Source organism: Coregonus lavaretus (assembly GCF_964263955.1).
Source record: "Coregonus lavaretus genome assembly, chromosome: 33".
Lineage (NCBI taxonomy): Eukaryota > Metazoa > Chordata > Actinopteri > Salmoniformes > Salmonidae > Coregonus > Coregonus lavaretus.
The window spans coordinates 23,976,901-23,994,552 of NC_140020.1; the positions used below are offsets into that span (position 1 = coordinate 23,976,901).

Below are 17,652 nucleotides of genomic sequence, written 5' to 3' on the forward strand. Positions count from 1 at the left end.
ATTTATTTTATACAGTCATTTTTGCTCATCTTTATCAAGGGTGACAATATTTTTGGAGGTGACTGTATGTCATCACAACCCAAAAACAAAGGACCTAATTTTGTATGTTTGGTTTTTATTGTTATGGGAGGCTTTGTAGACAAACTATCAGAAAAGTTATGCTCTTGTGGTATGTAATTCCTTGATCATTAGTCATATTAAATACATTAAATAAGTGCAAATCTCATGGAATGCACCTTACTATTGTTTTTGTAGAATGGGATATGTGAGCGTTCTAGTGCCCGCGTCAGTTGCCTTGGCTTTTGGGCTTTGGTGTTAGAGCTCTGAACTCGGGGCCGCAGAATCGTAAGATTACGCCCCTGTACAGCACTTTTCTCTCTCCTAGGTATTGGTCTGCTACATTGGTGGCAGTGGTGGGATGCCTACAGGGGGCATAGTCGCACAGATGTTTCTGGAAAGAGTGGGGATACAGTAGCATGTGGTACATGAGCGTTCTAATGCCTACGTCATTTGCCTGGGCTTTTGCCATAGGTGTTATAGTTCAGACACACATTGTCAAACATTTTCCTGCCGACAGTACTTAGCACCTCTGAACAGAGTGTCGGCAGTCAATCTCTTTTGTGTCCACACAGTAAAGACCTTGAAGTCATAAGCCACTCAGCCTTGTTAAAATACTAGAAACCAGAAGGTGGCAGGAGCGTTGTTTGGCAATGCATGTCCGTGTGCGTTGCTTTATGGTCTAGTGAAGTCAGTGTTAGCTAGCTAGTTCGCTAGCTGCGCTAATGTTGCTATTGTTGTAAAAAGCCCTTGTTGATACTCGCCAGATGGCCACAGCTAGATAACTAGGAAGATGACAAAGAAACAATTTAATTCACTTTCCATAATCACATACATTTAAGTCATTTAGCAGACGCTCTTATACAGAGCGACTTACATACAGCCCATATATACATTTTAAGCTAGCTGGCTAACGTTAGCTAAATGGTTAGCATGATTCACTAGCTCGCTGTTGTGCTAGCTAGGTAAAGTAAAGACACTGCATTTAAAAACATTATTTTTATTTTACCTTTACAATTTCATAAGACAAAATAAAAAATCTAATACAATATAAAACAAGTACAATACAGCACAACACAAATATTCAAATATTCATTTTTGCGAGAATTAGAGAACAACATAAATTTAGTCTTGCCTGCATTAAGTACGTCCCGTGTGGCTCAGTTGGTAGAGCATGGCACTTGCAACGCCAGAGTTGTGGGTTCCATTCCCACGGGGGACCAGTATGAATGAAAATGTATGCGCTCACTACTGTAAGTCGCTCTGGATAAGAGCGTCTGCTAAATGACAAAACATTTACACGTTTTAAACCAACCAGGGCTTTCTGTATGGCAACAAAGTCAGATTGCAGCTCCAACATAGCCTGGTCAACAGTTGGGGCAATAGCATAGATAACAGTGTCGTCTGCATACAGATGAGTATTACAAGTTAACAGATAATAATTCTCAAACCGCATGCTAGAAGCCTGATCAAGGCCTATTTCAGTCAGCCTTTGAATGTAATGGTCAACAGTGTTGAAGGCCTTGGAAAAGTCTATAAATAAGAAGCACAATGTTTTTTTATCATGTAAGCAATTTAACACATAATCTAGATCAAGCATAGCAGCTGAAGAGGTGCAATGTCAAAGTCTAAAACCAGACTGGTGCACATTTAGAATAGAATGAGAAATTAACAAATTATTAGCTGAGAGTTGGCCAGGGATTCTGAAACTTACATTGATTTTTAACAAGGCACTTAGTACATCATAGATATAAAATGGTTGAAATGAAAATAGAGAATGTGTATATGGGAGTGCATCATTCTCTAAAGTCTGTTTTGAGGTGAATAAAGGGGGGGAGAGTTTGGTTTCAGAATATTGCCTACTTTCAGAAGTTCGCTTGATTCCCACCATTCTCAGATACAGTTCAAGAAGTATATTGACTTTACTTTTCCAACCAGAGATAGACATCTACAGTATTTCTCAAATGTCTGAAAGACTGCGAGTCAGACGTAGTATCAGTAAATCTAACTTTAGCAAAGCAAAATTGAGTTACTGTAATTTATCAGACAATTCATGTGTGAACCAAGGGTTTGAGCTATCCTTTACTGTTCGTTTTTTATACGGAGCATGCTTATCTGCAACAGTGTTAAACAGAGAAGTAAACAATTTAGGGCCTGATCTGAGTCAGAGATAGATGATACAATCCCCCAGTAAGACAACCCCAGATCAGACATTAAATGTTGCTCATTAAAATTCCTAAAATGTATCTTTGTAATAATGCGTGGGTGGGATTTAGGTAGTTTAGCATCTCTTATGCAGGCAATGGGACAATGGTCACTGAGCTCATTAGCAAAGATTCCATTGGCAGTATACTTATGAGGGGCATTTGTTAGAATAATATCTAAAAGAGTCGATATTTCAGGGTGTTTAATGTTGTGGCGAGTTAGATTTAGCTCAGTACAAATTTCGTTCAGCCTATCTGATACTGGCATTAACCAATCCAGATTAAGATGACCCAATATTAACAATTCAGATTTAGCAGAGTCAGACAGTAATTAATACAATTTGCTTAGAGAACAAGGCGGAGCCGAGGGAGGGCGATAAATTCCCACTAGTTTTAATGGGCTATTATTACCAAGGCCCACATTTAGGATTAGGCATTCAAATTGCTTAGGGACAGAGGTGGAAAGGGACACAGAACATTCTAATTGCTCTTTACGAATATGGCGACACCCCAACCTCTGCCAACGCTGTCAGATCGAAATACAGTATATTATAACCAGTCAGAGAGACACATCAGAATTTGAAGCCAGAGTTACAATAAAATAATAGTCTAAATCAAACTTCTGGTATTTACATGAATCAGTCCAAGGGGTTCAAGATCAGACGAAGTCTCTAAAACAACCATGCTATGTTCAGTAGGTAACACTCTGTTTAAAGATACTGTAGGGCTGGCTTGAATTGGTATGGATACAAGATTTTCCAGGACTGTACCATTAGGCCTCGAATGAGGACATGACTCCAGGCATATAATGTTACTAGCTACAGTGGCCAGATAGCTAGCTTGGTAAAGCATTTAGTGTTGTGTGCATTGTGCTGCACTTACCACCCCATTTATTTTATATTAAGTGTGTGTGTCACTGTCTTGCTCAGTTAGCAAGCTAACGTTAGCTAACAAATAAGCTATAATGCACATTATCAAACCTAATCCTACTTCAAGCACAAAACTCCTTAGCTAGAGGTAAAAGATGTAAAGACTTGCTCTAGAAAAAAAAGATGTACTATGCAGCTTTATTGTTTTAGTTAGAACAATTCTGATGACAAGGATGGATTAGACCGGAAAAAATTGGTATATTTATGGTATATTAGCGATTGCACAATTTAATGTGCATCCAGCCACCTACTGTGCGGGATGGAAACAGGATTCCCCAAAAAACTAACTAGGGCTTCTTCTTCTTCTGCATCTGCTTCTTCTTCAATGATATAATGGCGGTCTGCAAACGTTTAAGGTGAGTGCAGCCACCCACTGTGCTGGAGTGTGCGACCAATCACGGTCTGCCTAATTCTGTACTACAAAAAATAAATAAATAAAACATTATAATCCCTACTAATTTCTACCAAACTTTTCCAAGCCCCCCCCAATCCATTAAACTGTATATACTGTATATCATGCTGAAACAATCCACCTTTAGGATTATTCAGCATGTGGGTGGATTGTTTCAGCATGTCAACAACCATTTCGACAGTAACATCTGTTACCCCCAATAACTCTTTTGCTGTATCCACTATAACCTTCAACCTGGCATTTCTGCTTTCCACAACCTGAGTCGTGTTGATAATCTTACCAATGAAAGCTATGAAGTTAACTTTATTCACTATCAGTGTCATTTGACACAGTGCATTCATGATCGCAAGATTTCTGAACATGTCTCAAAACCATGCCAGGACCAGCAGAAGCACCAGCCCCGACAGTAGGTCCACTTAGTAGAGGATCAGCCATGGAAGCTCCATCAGTCCGCACTGTAGTTCCACCAATCTGTCTTACAGCCTCTGCATATGATACACCATCACTGATCCTATATCTCTGAGCCTCTCTAGCCTCTCTCTGTACTTAGCATCCACCAAATGCTGCACTATGTTTCCCCCCACAATTACAACACTTAACCTTCACATTGCTCCCACATTTACCGTAATCATGTTCCCCTCCACACTTGGCACATATTTTCTTTCCTTTACACTGAACAGGTACATGTCCCATTCTTTGGCATTTAAAACACTGCAATGGGGAAGGGACACATTCTCTGACATTGAAACTAAGGAATCCCAACTGTACTTTTCCAGGAAAAACCTCCTCAAACCTCAGCAGCACTGATAAACTTTCACTTTTTTGACCCTCTTTCCTACTGATCAACCTTTTTGCCTCAATCCCTCTGCCTGCCTTCACATTTTCTTTATTATCATCTATGGACATAGATATTGGGACCCCAGTGATGACTCCTCTCAACCTAGCATAAGCACCAGGGACATGGCTTTTAGTCTTCTTCCCATTGAGGTTTTCAATTAGCAGAATCTTCCCTTGCTGAGCCTGGCTACCACAAAATATTAGCAATCTACCTTTTCCAATGAACCGAGCTAGTTTGACTTCACCTATCTCTTTCTCTACAGCATTGGTTAGTCGGATATGGTGTAAATGAGGCCCTGTGGTCTCATCAAACACCATCACCACTTTCCACTCGGACACATTATTACTCTTGCTTCCTCCATTGGCCCTCTTTATGCTTTCTTTACTAGACGCTCCACTGCTTTCTGTATCATGAGCTCTCTTCTTCTTATGTCTTTCCACTACAGATCATTCAGGTCCTTGACCCTAATCCTCCCGCTCCATATCATCAGAACTGACACCCATGTTGTTTGCATTACAGCACAGCTGTTGCTTCTCCAACCTTTTCTCCATTTCCTCCATTTTGTCCACACAACTTGCTGCCATTTCCAACCCGAGCGTGATTTCCAGTCCTCTCTCCATTGTTGGGCACTGCCCATTGCAATTCTACAAGTAGAAACGGCCTCCTACTGTGATAAGTACCTATTAGTAGTCAGATTATCTGCGTGTTTCATATATACTGAACAAAAATATAAACGCCACATGTAACAATTTCAAAGATTTTACTGAGTTACAGTTCATATAAGGAAATCAGTCAATTGAAACATATTCATTAGGCCCTAATATGTGGATTTCACATGACTGGGAATACAGATATGCATCTGTTGGTCACAGATACAGTACCTTAAAAAAAAGGTAGGGGCATTGTTCAGAAAACCAGTCAGTATCTGGTGTGTCCACCATTTGCCTCATGCAGCGCGACAAATCTCCTTCGCATAGAGTTGATCTGGCGGTTGATTGTGGCCTGTGGAATGTTGTCCCACTCCTCTTCAATGGCTGTGCAAAGTTGCAGGATAATGGCGGGACCTGGAACACGCTGTCGTACACGTCGATCCAGAGCATCTCAAACATGCTCAATGGGTGACACGTCTGTGAGTATGCAGGCCATGGAAGAACTGGGACATTTCCAGCTTCCAGGAATTGTGTACAGATCCTTGCAACATGGGGCTGTGCATTATCATGCTGAAACATGAGGTGAGGCCGGTTGGACATACTGCCAAATTCTGTAAAACGATGTTGGAGGCGGCTTATGGTAGAGAAATGAACATTCCATTCTCTGGCAACAGCTCTGGTGGACATTCCTGCAATTAGCATGCCAATTGCACGCTACCTCAACACTTTCGACATCTGTGGTATTGTGTTGTGTGACAAAACTGCATATTTTAGAGTGGGCTTTTATTGTCCCCAGCAAAAGGTGCCCTGTGTAATGATCCTGCTGTTTATCAGCTTCTTGATATGTCACACCTGTCAGGTGGATGAATTATCTTGGCAGCGGATAAATGCTCACTAATAGGGATGTAAACAAATGTATGCACAACATTTGAGAGAAATATGCATTTTGTGCTTATGGGACATTTCTGGGATATTTTATTTAAGCTCATGAAATATGGGACAAACACTTTACATGTTGCGTTTATATTTTTGTTCAGTCATTGGTTTCATGCTTTAGTTTAGAGCTTGATCGTCCCGGACCGTAAGATCAGACTCCCTACGCATAAAGGCACTTCTATCTTCCTTGACAACATAGGTTGTCAATATATTTTTATGCTAAAAAAGCTTTACACGATATACTCTATTACTTTTCCCCGCACTTTTTCCCTGGCCACTACTGGTTATGTGAGCATGCATTTCTTGTGGATTGCACCTGGCTAGGCAGCAGGATACTGTATTCTGGAAAAGTGAAAATGATTAAAAACCTTAGATTGGCAAATACATTACACATTTTTCCTCAAACTTGTTAATCACTGCTATTTTGTGCCAAAAACGTAAATGCTCTTTGAATCGTCTGGTCGTTCGGTCACGTTTCCAGTATGTGAGCGGAAGGCGGTTAATTAGAACGAGAAGGAAGGGGCAGGGGTGGGGGGAATTCTACTCTGCCAATCAGACGTAGTTACTAGGCGGGTCTGAAATTTCATTGGACCAATCAAGGTTCTCCCACCTGACGACCGTCAATCAGCTGAGCCTCCTTCGGGTAGGTTCTACAATGTTGTAGCCAAAGTTTTGAACGGTGGTTCTTCAGTTAGCTAATAGGTAGTTCGATGCCTGAAATAGAGGAGTTTTGTCCAGGAATGTCCATACTTTTGACAAGCATATTTCGACTTTCAAAGTCAGAGGATTTTATAATAAGGCCTGTTAGCATAGCTAACAGTATATATCTTGCTAGCTAGATGTATTCTAGTTTTTAGCAATCTGTCACAGTTTTCTTACTTTGTCTTTGCTGTGGCGAGAAATAGAACTAGCTAGCTAGTACAACACTACATAATGATATGGGCCAACGGGATATTGTATCCTACGAGACGTCGGTGAGAAGAAAAAGCAGAATTCGAACTGCCTCAACGATGTGTCGTTTGGATGTGGAGTCTGACGTGAAAGGACCTGAACAACATGGAAATGCCCTCCCTTCGTCAAGGTAATATCCAATCAAGATAATTGACTTGGTTTAGTACACATTTTGTTAATTTTTGCAATAAAAAAAACCCTCAGTTTGACTGCCACTGAAACTTCATAACTAACCTAGCTAACGTTAGCATAGCTAGCTAGCCACTTGTCTTTAGCTAAGTTAGCCTGCTACTACTGTACTTCCTCTCATTTTCCTCCACAACAAGAGAAACGCACATTTTAAAATTTATTTAGGATATTTACTTGGCATTGGCATGTGTCTATCTACACCTGAAACATTAGTCGAATAACTAAACTAAGTTAGCTCAATTCGCTAACAGTAGCTAGCTAACTAACCAAATTATGTCGACCATAGTTAACTAACGTTAACGTTAGCGCGAGCTGTATCGGGAACCAAAACGAACCAGATTGTTTGATTCGATTCCTGGCAGCAGAATTTCTAGCCTTTGTTACTATAAATTGAGCGATTACCTAGTTATATGTTTATGCTTTTTTAATGTATTTTCCATTATGAAACGGGGACGACAAGGCGATTGTTGCGTTTTCAGAACTAGCTAGCTAGCTAACGTTAGTGCTCGGAGTTCCAGTGTGCACTGCTCTGTTGTGTAATATGGGATCAACTTGGCTAGCTAGTTAACTGTGGTAGCGCCAGCAAGCAACGTTGGTCGACACATCAACAGAATGGTTTTGCATTTCGGCATGCTAGTGCTTCTTCATGTAGTTATGTCTGACACAGATAATCGTAGCCAATATGCTTTATTAACCATCCAATTTGATTTGGCGAAATGTAGTTTAGGTTTCTGCCCTACACTATGTTGTCTCTGACTTAAAGCAAGAGGTGTGACAGGAGCCGGGCAGAATATGTTATTTAGCAAATATGTAGCATTATGCAGAAAAGCCTCTGCAGTTGTTCACACATGACTCGAGCGTGCAGAAAATAAAGTAGCCACAAGAGACCTCCATGACTGATGCATACTTGTTTTTCACTGTATAACAATGCATGTCAGTAATAAGAGGTCTCATGCTGTCTACTAGTGAAGTGGCCTTTCTGAAAGGAGACTCAACAATTCATTGCTTTTGGTTTTGCTCAGTTTCGACATTCAGAATATGTGAACATCTTCATGTGCCATGAGTGTCCTTAGTGATGTATAAAACCAAGCAGTTTCCAACGACTTTTGAAAATAAGAATATCTGTTACTTCTTCTCCAGGTTATGGTAATGACACTTCGGAATGTAGGTAGGATGTAGCAGTGTTATTAAGCAGGCAGTTAGTTCCCCCTTGACTCTGGATCCACATGCTCAACCCCAACGAAATCAGTTGGATGAGGACTTCTCCGTGTCTGGCAGAGTGACTAATCTATTACCTCATGAACGTGACTCATTTCGTCAGGGTGGTTCCGCCACCCAGTGACAAATCTGTCCATATAAAGACATCCGCCAGAGCGGTCTGTCTGCTTAACTGTTCATTACTCTGATCCTACTCTGCTTATCAATGGTTGTCTCCGCCTCCTCATCCCTTCCTCCCTTCCACTCCCCAGCCATCTATCCCCACTGCACATCCTCATTTCTATTCTTTCTCCTCCCACTTTCACCCACAGCATACCCCTCCTTGCTCTCTTCTGGCCATATATCTGTTGCCTCCAGGGCTGAGAGAGAGGGGGAGTGAGTGTGTAGAATCGTGACTTCATTCATGTGCCACCGACGCAGGGAAGTCCATAGAGTGGGCAGAAACAGGCAAGAGACGCTGTTCTCTGTTTTCAATTGGCTGACTGGTCCGTTGTTGCGTCAATTTACAACCATTCCACATTTTATGACGCAATCATATGTCCTCCTCCAATTTATTATCTTGTTGAAAACTATTGAATTGGCTCACTTGGCTGGGTTTTTCCACTCATAATTTAGTCCTGTTTGAAAGTGCCATAAAGCTTGGGACAGTCGTGCCGTATACGATTCCCCTGCCTGCGTGGCTACGAATTCCGGCATCTACAGCCCCTACTTGTCTCCCCCGCATGTCACAAATTTACCTAAATGAAAAAAAGTATGTAAGGAGAGTGGGACAGTCAATAGTTCTTGCCAGGGAGTTGATACACGACTATCAAATCTTTAGTCACTGTTACTAGCAGGCTACCACCCGGTACTCAACCTATACCTTAGACTGCTGCCCTATGTACATAGTCATTGAACACTGGTCACTTTAATAATGTTTACTTACTGTTTATCCCACTTCATATATGTATATACTGTATTCTAGTCAAGGCTCATCCTATATAACTACTGCTATACACACTTTTTCTATTCATATACTGTCAATAATGTCTATACACACCATCGTGTTTATTTTCCGGATTCTGACATTGCTTGTTCTAATATTTCTGTTTGTTAATTCCTTTATTTTTATTTTTGGGATTTGTGTGTATTGTAAGGTATTACTGCACTTTTGGAGCTAGGAACTTAAGCATTTCGCTACACCCGCGATAACTGCAAAATACAGTATATCTACGCCACCAATAAAATTGGATTTGATTTACTAGATTTAGTTGCTAGTTTACCTGTCCACACTGAATCAGCCAGGGTCTACAACAGGGCAAAAAACAAAACGTGCACCCCTTGGGGTCCCCAGGACCGAGTTTGGGGAAACGCTGGTCGACAAGGTTCTAGCTCCTGCCGAGTCCCCAAAAACCGGATGTTCCAGTTTTCAGGGAAAATGGAAAGGGAGTCTGTGACGCGACTTCCTCTTTTGGACGTTAAACAATGCGACACTCCATCTTAACTCCTCCTCCACATTTACTGGATTGGTTGAACCGTGCAGAAGAGAACCTCCCCTGACTTTTTGTTCTTCTTTTTTTCGTCAAGACCATTATGTAGGGGATCTACACTGAAATAAACGCAACATGTAAAGTGTTGGTCCTATGTTTCATGAGCTGAAATATCCCAGACATTTTCCATATGCACAAAAAGCTTATTTCTCTAAAATGTTGTGCACAAATTTGTTTACATCCCTGTTAGTGAGCATTTCTTTACCAAGTGTGCAATTGGCATGCTGACTGCAGGAATGTCCATCAGAGTTGTTGCCAGAGAATTCAATGTTCATTTCTCAACCATAATCCGCCTCCAACGTCATTTTAGATAATTTGGCAGTATGTCCAACTAGCTTCACAACCACAGACTAACTTACAGTTAGTGAGTGCATACATTTTCATACTGGTGAGGGGAGTTCCTTACTAATTCATCAATCAAGTACAAGGGAGGAGTGAAAACCCGCAGACAGTTGTCCCTCCGTGGAATGAGTTTACACATGTGGCTTAGAGGTTATCCATGTGTAACATATATTTCCACAACGTTGAACTGTGATGGGGCTTTACTTAAAATTCCCTGACGCTGCACTGCCAATATCTCCACTCCAACTGTCCTCTCTCTGTATCTTGGCCTATGCATAATCTGTGCACAATCCGTCAAGTCTCGGTATCTAGCTCTGGCTCCGGCCTCTCATCTGGTACTGTTGCCATGGTAAGTAGGCTGTGGAGAAGCTGGCTAAATGAGAGGCCCTGTATAAAGAATAGCTCACTGCCTCAACTGCTTACATGTGAGAGGCACAGCTAGCTATTGCTCTGCTCAGAGTATAAACCACAGGTTTTTGTCTGCGAATGCAAATCCACATTACAATAGTCTAGTGCTAGGGAAATTAATGGAATAGGTTTGCTTTTCAAATTTCATTTCATGTGTTTGAACAAGTTAGCGGACCAGTTAACATCACATTTATCACCCAGGAGCTTGGGTGTAATCCACACTGGGACGCTGCCTTGCTCTGTCTTGTTTTCACTGCAAAAATCATAGGATTGAAGTAATTGATATGATTTGATGGACTCATTCCATTTATAGACTTTTGTTGCTGCCAGAGACAGGCTGCAGACTTCAGTTTCACCACTCCTATGTCTTCCAGATACCTCAAAAGCACAGAGCTATAATGTGTCCATTCCTCAGCCTATGACTGTTTTGTGAACACCTAGCATATAGGGCAGGTCTGTAAGGAGCACTGCTCTTTGTGGTGGAGTATGCAGTTATGTAACCACTGGCCTCAGACACGTACACACACACACACAAACGTTGAAGCAACACTGCACAGTACAACACCCTGAAGGTGGAAAATGATACGTTTAGATTAGAAGACGGCAGTAAATCAATTGGATACAAACTATTCTCCATCTGTTAGGCATCTTAAAGTTCACTATAACTTGACTTTATTAAAAAGAGCTTACTTATGTTGTGCAATGGCATTCCTTGCCACACTATCCTCAAAGGCATTCATTCCCATTGCTGATGCCTCTGCTGTAGAGAAGACCAATGTGCACTGGGACCTGCGGAGGATGTCTGGTTGCATGCAGCCAAGTGATGGATGAGTCGTGGATGCAGAAATGCCTACAGCACGGAGTAGGCTGCTACGGCCTGGCTTCATGTCGATGCCCCCTCAGCTCCAACACCAAACACTGATTGGAAGAGAGGCGGTGCTCCAGGAAAAGCAGAGGGGGAGAGAGGAGAGCTCATCATATCGGCTGTGTGCTGTGATCAAGGAATCACTGCAGAGATAGCTCCTGTAATAGCTAATGTAATTATTATACACAGACAGCAGGAGTGGTCGCTCATTTTTTATCAGAGGTACTGTCAATCAAACGGGTGATCCAGTGTTTTACTTATGCCAATTTCCAAACCTGTGTGTGGTGATAATACTCATTGTGCAAAGAGAGAGAGAAAGGAGACTGTGATGTGGACTGCTCAGTCAGCCAGTACTCCGTCCTGAGACAGGATCTAGAGCTGACATCCAGGCAGGCTAGATGGATATAGATCACCATGGTGACTAGCAAGTCTAGCACCGTGCTCCCAACACTGCACCTCATTCCCCCTGAGAGGAGTGGGCCATGTGACCTACGAGCAGCGCTAGCTAGAGCCACAGCTCTCCCGATCATGCTGCAGCAACCACTCAGACAGCCAACAGGGTTTTCCCCTCTTGAATGGACAGGTATTCAGACCCCTTCCCTTTTTCTACATTATGTTCCATTACAGCCTTATTCTAAAATTGATGACATTATTTTCCCCCCCTCATCAATCTACACACAATACCCCATAATGACAGTGAAATCAGGTTTTTAGAAATGTTTGCCAAAAAAAGATACCTTATTTACATAAGTATTCAGACCCTTTGCTATGAGACTAGAAATTGAGCTCAGGTGCATCCTGTTTCCATTGATCAACCTTGAGATGTTTCTACAACTTGATTGGAGTCCACCTGTGGTCAATTCTATTGATTTGGAAAGGCACACACCTGTCTATATAAGGTCCCACAGTTGACAGTGCATGTCAGAGCAAAAACCAAGCCATGAGGTCGAAGGAATTGTCCGTAGAGCTCCGAGACAGGATTGTGTCGAGGCACAGATCTGGGGAAGGGTACCAGAATTGAAGTCCCCAAGAACACAGTGGCTTCTATCATTCTTGAATGGAAGAATTTTGGAACCACCAAGACACTTCCTAGATCAGGCCGCCCGTCCATACTGAGCAATCGGGGGAGAAGGGTCTTGGTCAGAGAGGTGACCAAGAACCCAATGGTCATTCTGACAGAGCTATAGAGTTCCTCTGTGGAGATGGGAGAACCTTCCAGAAGGACAACCATCTCTGCAGCATTCCACCAATTAGGCCTTTATGGTAGAGTGGCCAGACGGAAGCCACTCCTCAATAAAAGGCACATGACAGCCCGCAATGAGTTTGCCAAAAGGCACCTAAATGACTCAGACCATGAGAAACAAGATTCTCTGGTCTGATGAAACCAAGATTAAACTCTTTGGCCTGAATGCCAAGCATCATGTCTGGAGGAAACCTGGCACCATCCCTACAGTGAAGCATGGTGGTGGCAGCATCATGCTGTGGGGATATTTTTCAGCGGCAGGGACTGGGAGACTAGTCAAGATCGAGGCAAAGCTGAACGGAGCAAAGTACAGAGATATCCTGCTCCAGAGCGCTCAGGACCTCAGACTGGGGCGAAGGTTCACCTTCCAACAGGACAACAACCCTAAGCACACAGCCAAGACAACGCAGGAGTGGCTTCGGAACAAGTCTCTGAATGTCCTTGAGTGGCCCAGCCAGATCCCGGACTTGAACCAGATCGAGCAACTCTGGAGAGACCTGAAAATAGCTGTGCAGCGATGCTCCCCATCCAACCTGACAGAGCTTGAGAGGATCTGTAGGGAAGAATGGGAGAAACTCCCCAAATACAGGTGTGCCAAGCTTGTAGCGTCATACCCAAGAAGAATCAAGGCTGTTATCGCTTCAACAAAGTACTGAGTAAAGGGTCTGAATACTTATGTAACCTGTTTTTTGCTTTGTCATTATGGGGTAGTTTGTGGATGAGTGGAAAACAACAATTTAATCCATTTTAGAATAAGGCTGTAACGTAGAAAAGTGGAAAAAGTCAAGGGGTCTGAATACTTTCCAAATGCACTGTATGAATGTGTTAATTGGTGTCTCGATAGACACGTAGAAAGCCTCTGTCAGTCGTGTTATTTAAATAAAATGATGGGTTCACTACAGACTTTGTGGTCTGGTCATTAGGCTTGGGCGGTATCCAGATTGTTATACCTTCACCTTGTGTCATCCTGATATATTAGGTAATACCTGCACTGAACACAAGGGGTGCTATGTTCAATCCGAAGGTTAGCGATGCTAACAAGTAACATCTCAATTCCCATAGCGAATGCTAGCTAAATGACCGCATGCAAAACATTTTGTAGTCTGACAAACTATTTGCAAGAAAGGCATTCCAGCTCTTAAAGTTATGCAAGTAACTCAATGCTACTCACAGTTTGCTTCACGCACAAACAAATATTAGATGGCAAGGCTCTTGATCCAGGAGGGGATTCTCTGCTGTTACCAAGAGGAGCTTGATTGCAAGAAGCGAACCATTTCCCTAGCTAGATAACTAGCTACTAAGTTAGCAAACCAAACTGCAGAGCATTTAGCAAATGTTTGACTTAACTTTTAATAGTTATAAGATATCTAGCTGGCAAACATTTACTTGTGAATTCCATACTGAAACTAGATCACCTGGTGTGTGCTTCACAATAGTGAGTGACTCACAAGGCTCCGGTCTCTTGTCGTTATGTGCTTGTATTTGTATTTATTAGGGATCTCCATTAGCTGCTGCTAAGACAGCAGCTACTCTTCCTGGGGTCCAAACATATTAAAGCACTTAATTACATAATAAAACAAAAGATAAAACAGTACATCATATAACATTATTACACCACTACATATCTACAATACAAAATGTTTAATACCACCATACAACAATATCACAATGTGTGCGTATGCATGTGTCTGTGCCTTTGTGTGTCTTCCCATTCCCCGTTGTTCCATAAGGTGAATTTTTACCATATATATATATATATATATATATATATATATATATATATATATATATATATATATATATATATATATATATATATATATATATATATATATATATATATATATATATATATATATATATATATATAAAGGATTCTACTGCTTGCATCAGTTACCTGATGTGGAATAGAGTTTCATGTAGTCATGGCTCTATGTAGTACTGTGCACCTCCCATAGTCTGTTCTGCACTTGGGGACTGTGAAGAGACCTCTGGTGGCATTTCTTGTGGGGTATGCATGGGGTGTCCGAACTGTGTGCTAGTATTTGAAACAGACAGCTCGGTACATTCAGCTTGTCAACACCTCTTACAAAAACAAGTAGTGATGAAGTCAATCTCTCTTCAACTTTGAGCCATGAGAGATTGACATGTATATCGTTAATGTTAGCACCCAGTGTACTTCCGTGCTGCCCTGTTCTGAGCCAACTGCAAGTCCCTCTTTATGGCACCTGACCACACTACTGAACTACTATTATTTCAATATGTTTTGACTATGACAGTTTTTACAATCCAGGGTTACTCCAAGCAGTTTAGTCACCTCAACTTGTTCAATTTCCACATTATTCATTACGAGATGTAGTTAAGGTTTAGGGTTTAGTGAATGATTTATCTCAAATACAATGCTTTTAGTTTTGGAAATATTTAGGACTAACTTATTCCTTGCTACCCATTCCGAACCTAACTACATCTCTTTTGTTAAGTGTTGCAGTTATTTCAGTTGCTGTAGTAGCTGACGTGTATGGTGTTGAGTCATCCGCATACGTAGACACACTGGCTTTACTCAATTTACTTTATTCTTCTCTTCTGTGGTCTAACATCCTTTTCTTCCTTTTCCCTCTACAGGTACATGGTGGGCCGCGGGGTGAAGCGTAAGCTTAGTGAATGCGAGGACCAGATGCTGGACCTGCCCTACCCCCAGCAGAGGCAGCTGGTGCTGGACCTGTGTCTGGACAAGCTCCAGAGCTGCCAGCGCCGAGCTGAACCCAGCCTGCACCGCTCGGTGCTGCTGGCTAACACTCTGCGCCAGATTCAACGGGAGATGAGGCAGGAGGGAGGCCCGCACCATCCGGAGTCCCCCCCTCCAGCACCCGCCACACCGTGCCACTCCCCGGAGCTGCCGCCCGTGCCCTCGGACCGTCCCTCCACCCCAGTGGCTGCACTCTCATCCTCACTGCTGTGTGAAGACGACGACGCACAGTCGACCTGCACAGAGCTCCCCAAGGGGCCGTGGTCAGAGGATGTTGGCAAGTTGCCGGATCTGCTGTTCGGATCCTTTGAAATCACAAACTCCACCAGCTACCTGACGGACCTGCAGCTGGACGACATCTTTGAGGACATTGACACATCCATGTACGACCCGTCAGACTTCTCTGTTCTGGCCTGCCCCCCTCCCAGAGGGAGCAGCGGAGCCTCATTGGGGAATGACTATAACCTCAAGGCATTCTCCACCTGCACCACCTCCAGCAGCACTCTGCAGATGTGTCTCAATGACCTCGACCACATCATGGAGATCCTGGTGCGCTCTTGACTGATTGGCGCCACGTCATAGTCACAGCTGCCCAGCATTTTATGAGCTGGGGCGGGAAGAATGACTGACTGATTTTTTATTATCTCTCTCTATTTTCATACAAAGAACTTGTTATATTTATACAAAAAGACTGATGGATATGTCTGATACACTTCTACTGTATGATGAATGCACATTTTTGGTGACCTGCTGGTGCCATCTTCTCCTTTCCTATAGCAAGATGAAATGAATATGCAGGGACTTAAAGCAACAAACACAAGTATTACCATTGAGATGTATTTATACTGGCTGGTTATTCACCAGTGCATTCTTTGGGGGGAAAAAAGGACAACCTGTGGAACAAGATGATGAAAAGGACATATTGGGGTTGGATTCCACCAAGTATTTCTGGAGCGTTACAATCATTTATCAAGAATTAATATGAAATAGACCGGGACTTATTCAATACTACCTCTCTCTAAAACTAAGAGCTCTGTCTCACTATTCAAAGAGATTCATGAACTCGCCGCTTCACTAATTTTGTCTTTCAATTGGTCTTGTTCCTTTAACATAGAAAACTGGTGATTATCAATAATGCAGATGTTTAACACCAGAAAGAATGCCTTCCTGCCGATATGAATCTCAAAACATAGCCGATAATTCCATGTTACACTGATGCCTTGTCCATCCATTTTGGTCATTTTAATCAGATGGTAGCGGACAACAATGTCATAAACACTAGATTTTGATGAATATTTGTTTTGCGGTTTAATCACTTTTTGAGAATCTTGAGGGGACATTGATTACTTGTAATGGTCAGTGTGTTTTGTTACAGACTCTAGAATAGAAAATGATTTCATTTCAGCATTAGTGGTTTGTCTCAATGAAGAACTGTACAATTGAGTACAATGTATTTTTTCCACTTTAACAATTGTAAAAAAAAAAAAAAGGCAGACACTGTCGTATCCCTGTAAAGAACATAGTGCCTATAACTGAGGAAGAAGACTGATGATGGTGGAACTGCCCACTGTGGACCTGCACACGGACACTAGCCTATGAAAAGGTGACGACCTGTTATTTCTCTGTAAGTGATTTCTTTTTGATGTGATACTCAGTCCTGAAAAGAAGCCATTCTGCCAGGTGTGGGCACACATCTGCTCTTAACCCTCCTCACACTCCCCTCGCCAAAGACTGTGACACTGCAAAAAGCAGACCTTGGATGTCGGTGCCTCGTGCCGTGGTCGAGACTACTGCGTCCGAATGTTGAGTGAAACCGTCAGCCATCCGGTAGAATCCTCATCCAACACTTTATCTCTGAATCGTCTTTTCTTTTCTCTTACAACAGACTGCTGGGGTGGACTCTACTCCCAAGAAAATGCAAGTCATGGAGACAGATGTAGGATCTTAATTTGATCACTTTGTTTCAGGAGAACTTTCCTGCAATGCAGGAAATGTAAAACTTGTATTGTTTTTGAGGTTTAAAAAGGCTTCTGAAGTTTGTATTTTCCACTTTGAAATTTCATACTTGATTTTCCCTTACGAAGATGTATCAACCTCTACAAAAATGTCCATGAATTATAATTCATCGCAAACTG

The 17,652-nt window shown here is 42.2% G+C and overlaps 1 protein-coding gene across 1 annotated transcript; it reads left to right on the top strand.

Annotated features, from left to right (window-relative positions):
• The first annotated feature begins 6,692 nt into the window (after nucleotides 1–6,692).
• On the top strand, nucleotides 6,693–16,810 carry LOC311108638 (SERTA domain-containing protein 2-like). The gene is made up of 2 exons (XM_084151324.1): nucleotides 6,693–7,107; nucleotides 15,394–16,810. The coding sequence occupies exons 1-2, from the start codon at nucleotides 6,965–6,967 to the stop codon at nucleotides 16,076–16,078; spliced, it is 828 nt and encodes a 275-aa protein (XP_084007450.1). The 5' UTR covers nucleotides 6,693–6,964; the 3' UTR covers nucleotides 16,079–16,810.
• The last annotated feature ends 842 nt before the right edge of the window (nucleotides 16,811–17,652 follow it).

What these genes read in the sequence shown, in the direction of transcription:
- LOC311108638 (XM_084151324.1), top strand. Translation starts at nt 6,965, where the DNA reads ATGGGCCAACGGGATATTGTATCCTACGAGACGTCGGTGAGAAGAAAA. An exon ending in AATGCCCTCCCTTCGTCAAG is followed by an intron (nt 7,108 to 15,393) that starts GTAATATCCAAT and finishes TTCCCTCTACAG; the next exon opens with GTACATGGTGGGCCGCGGGG.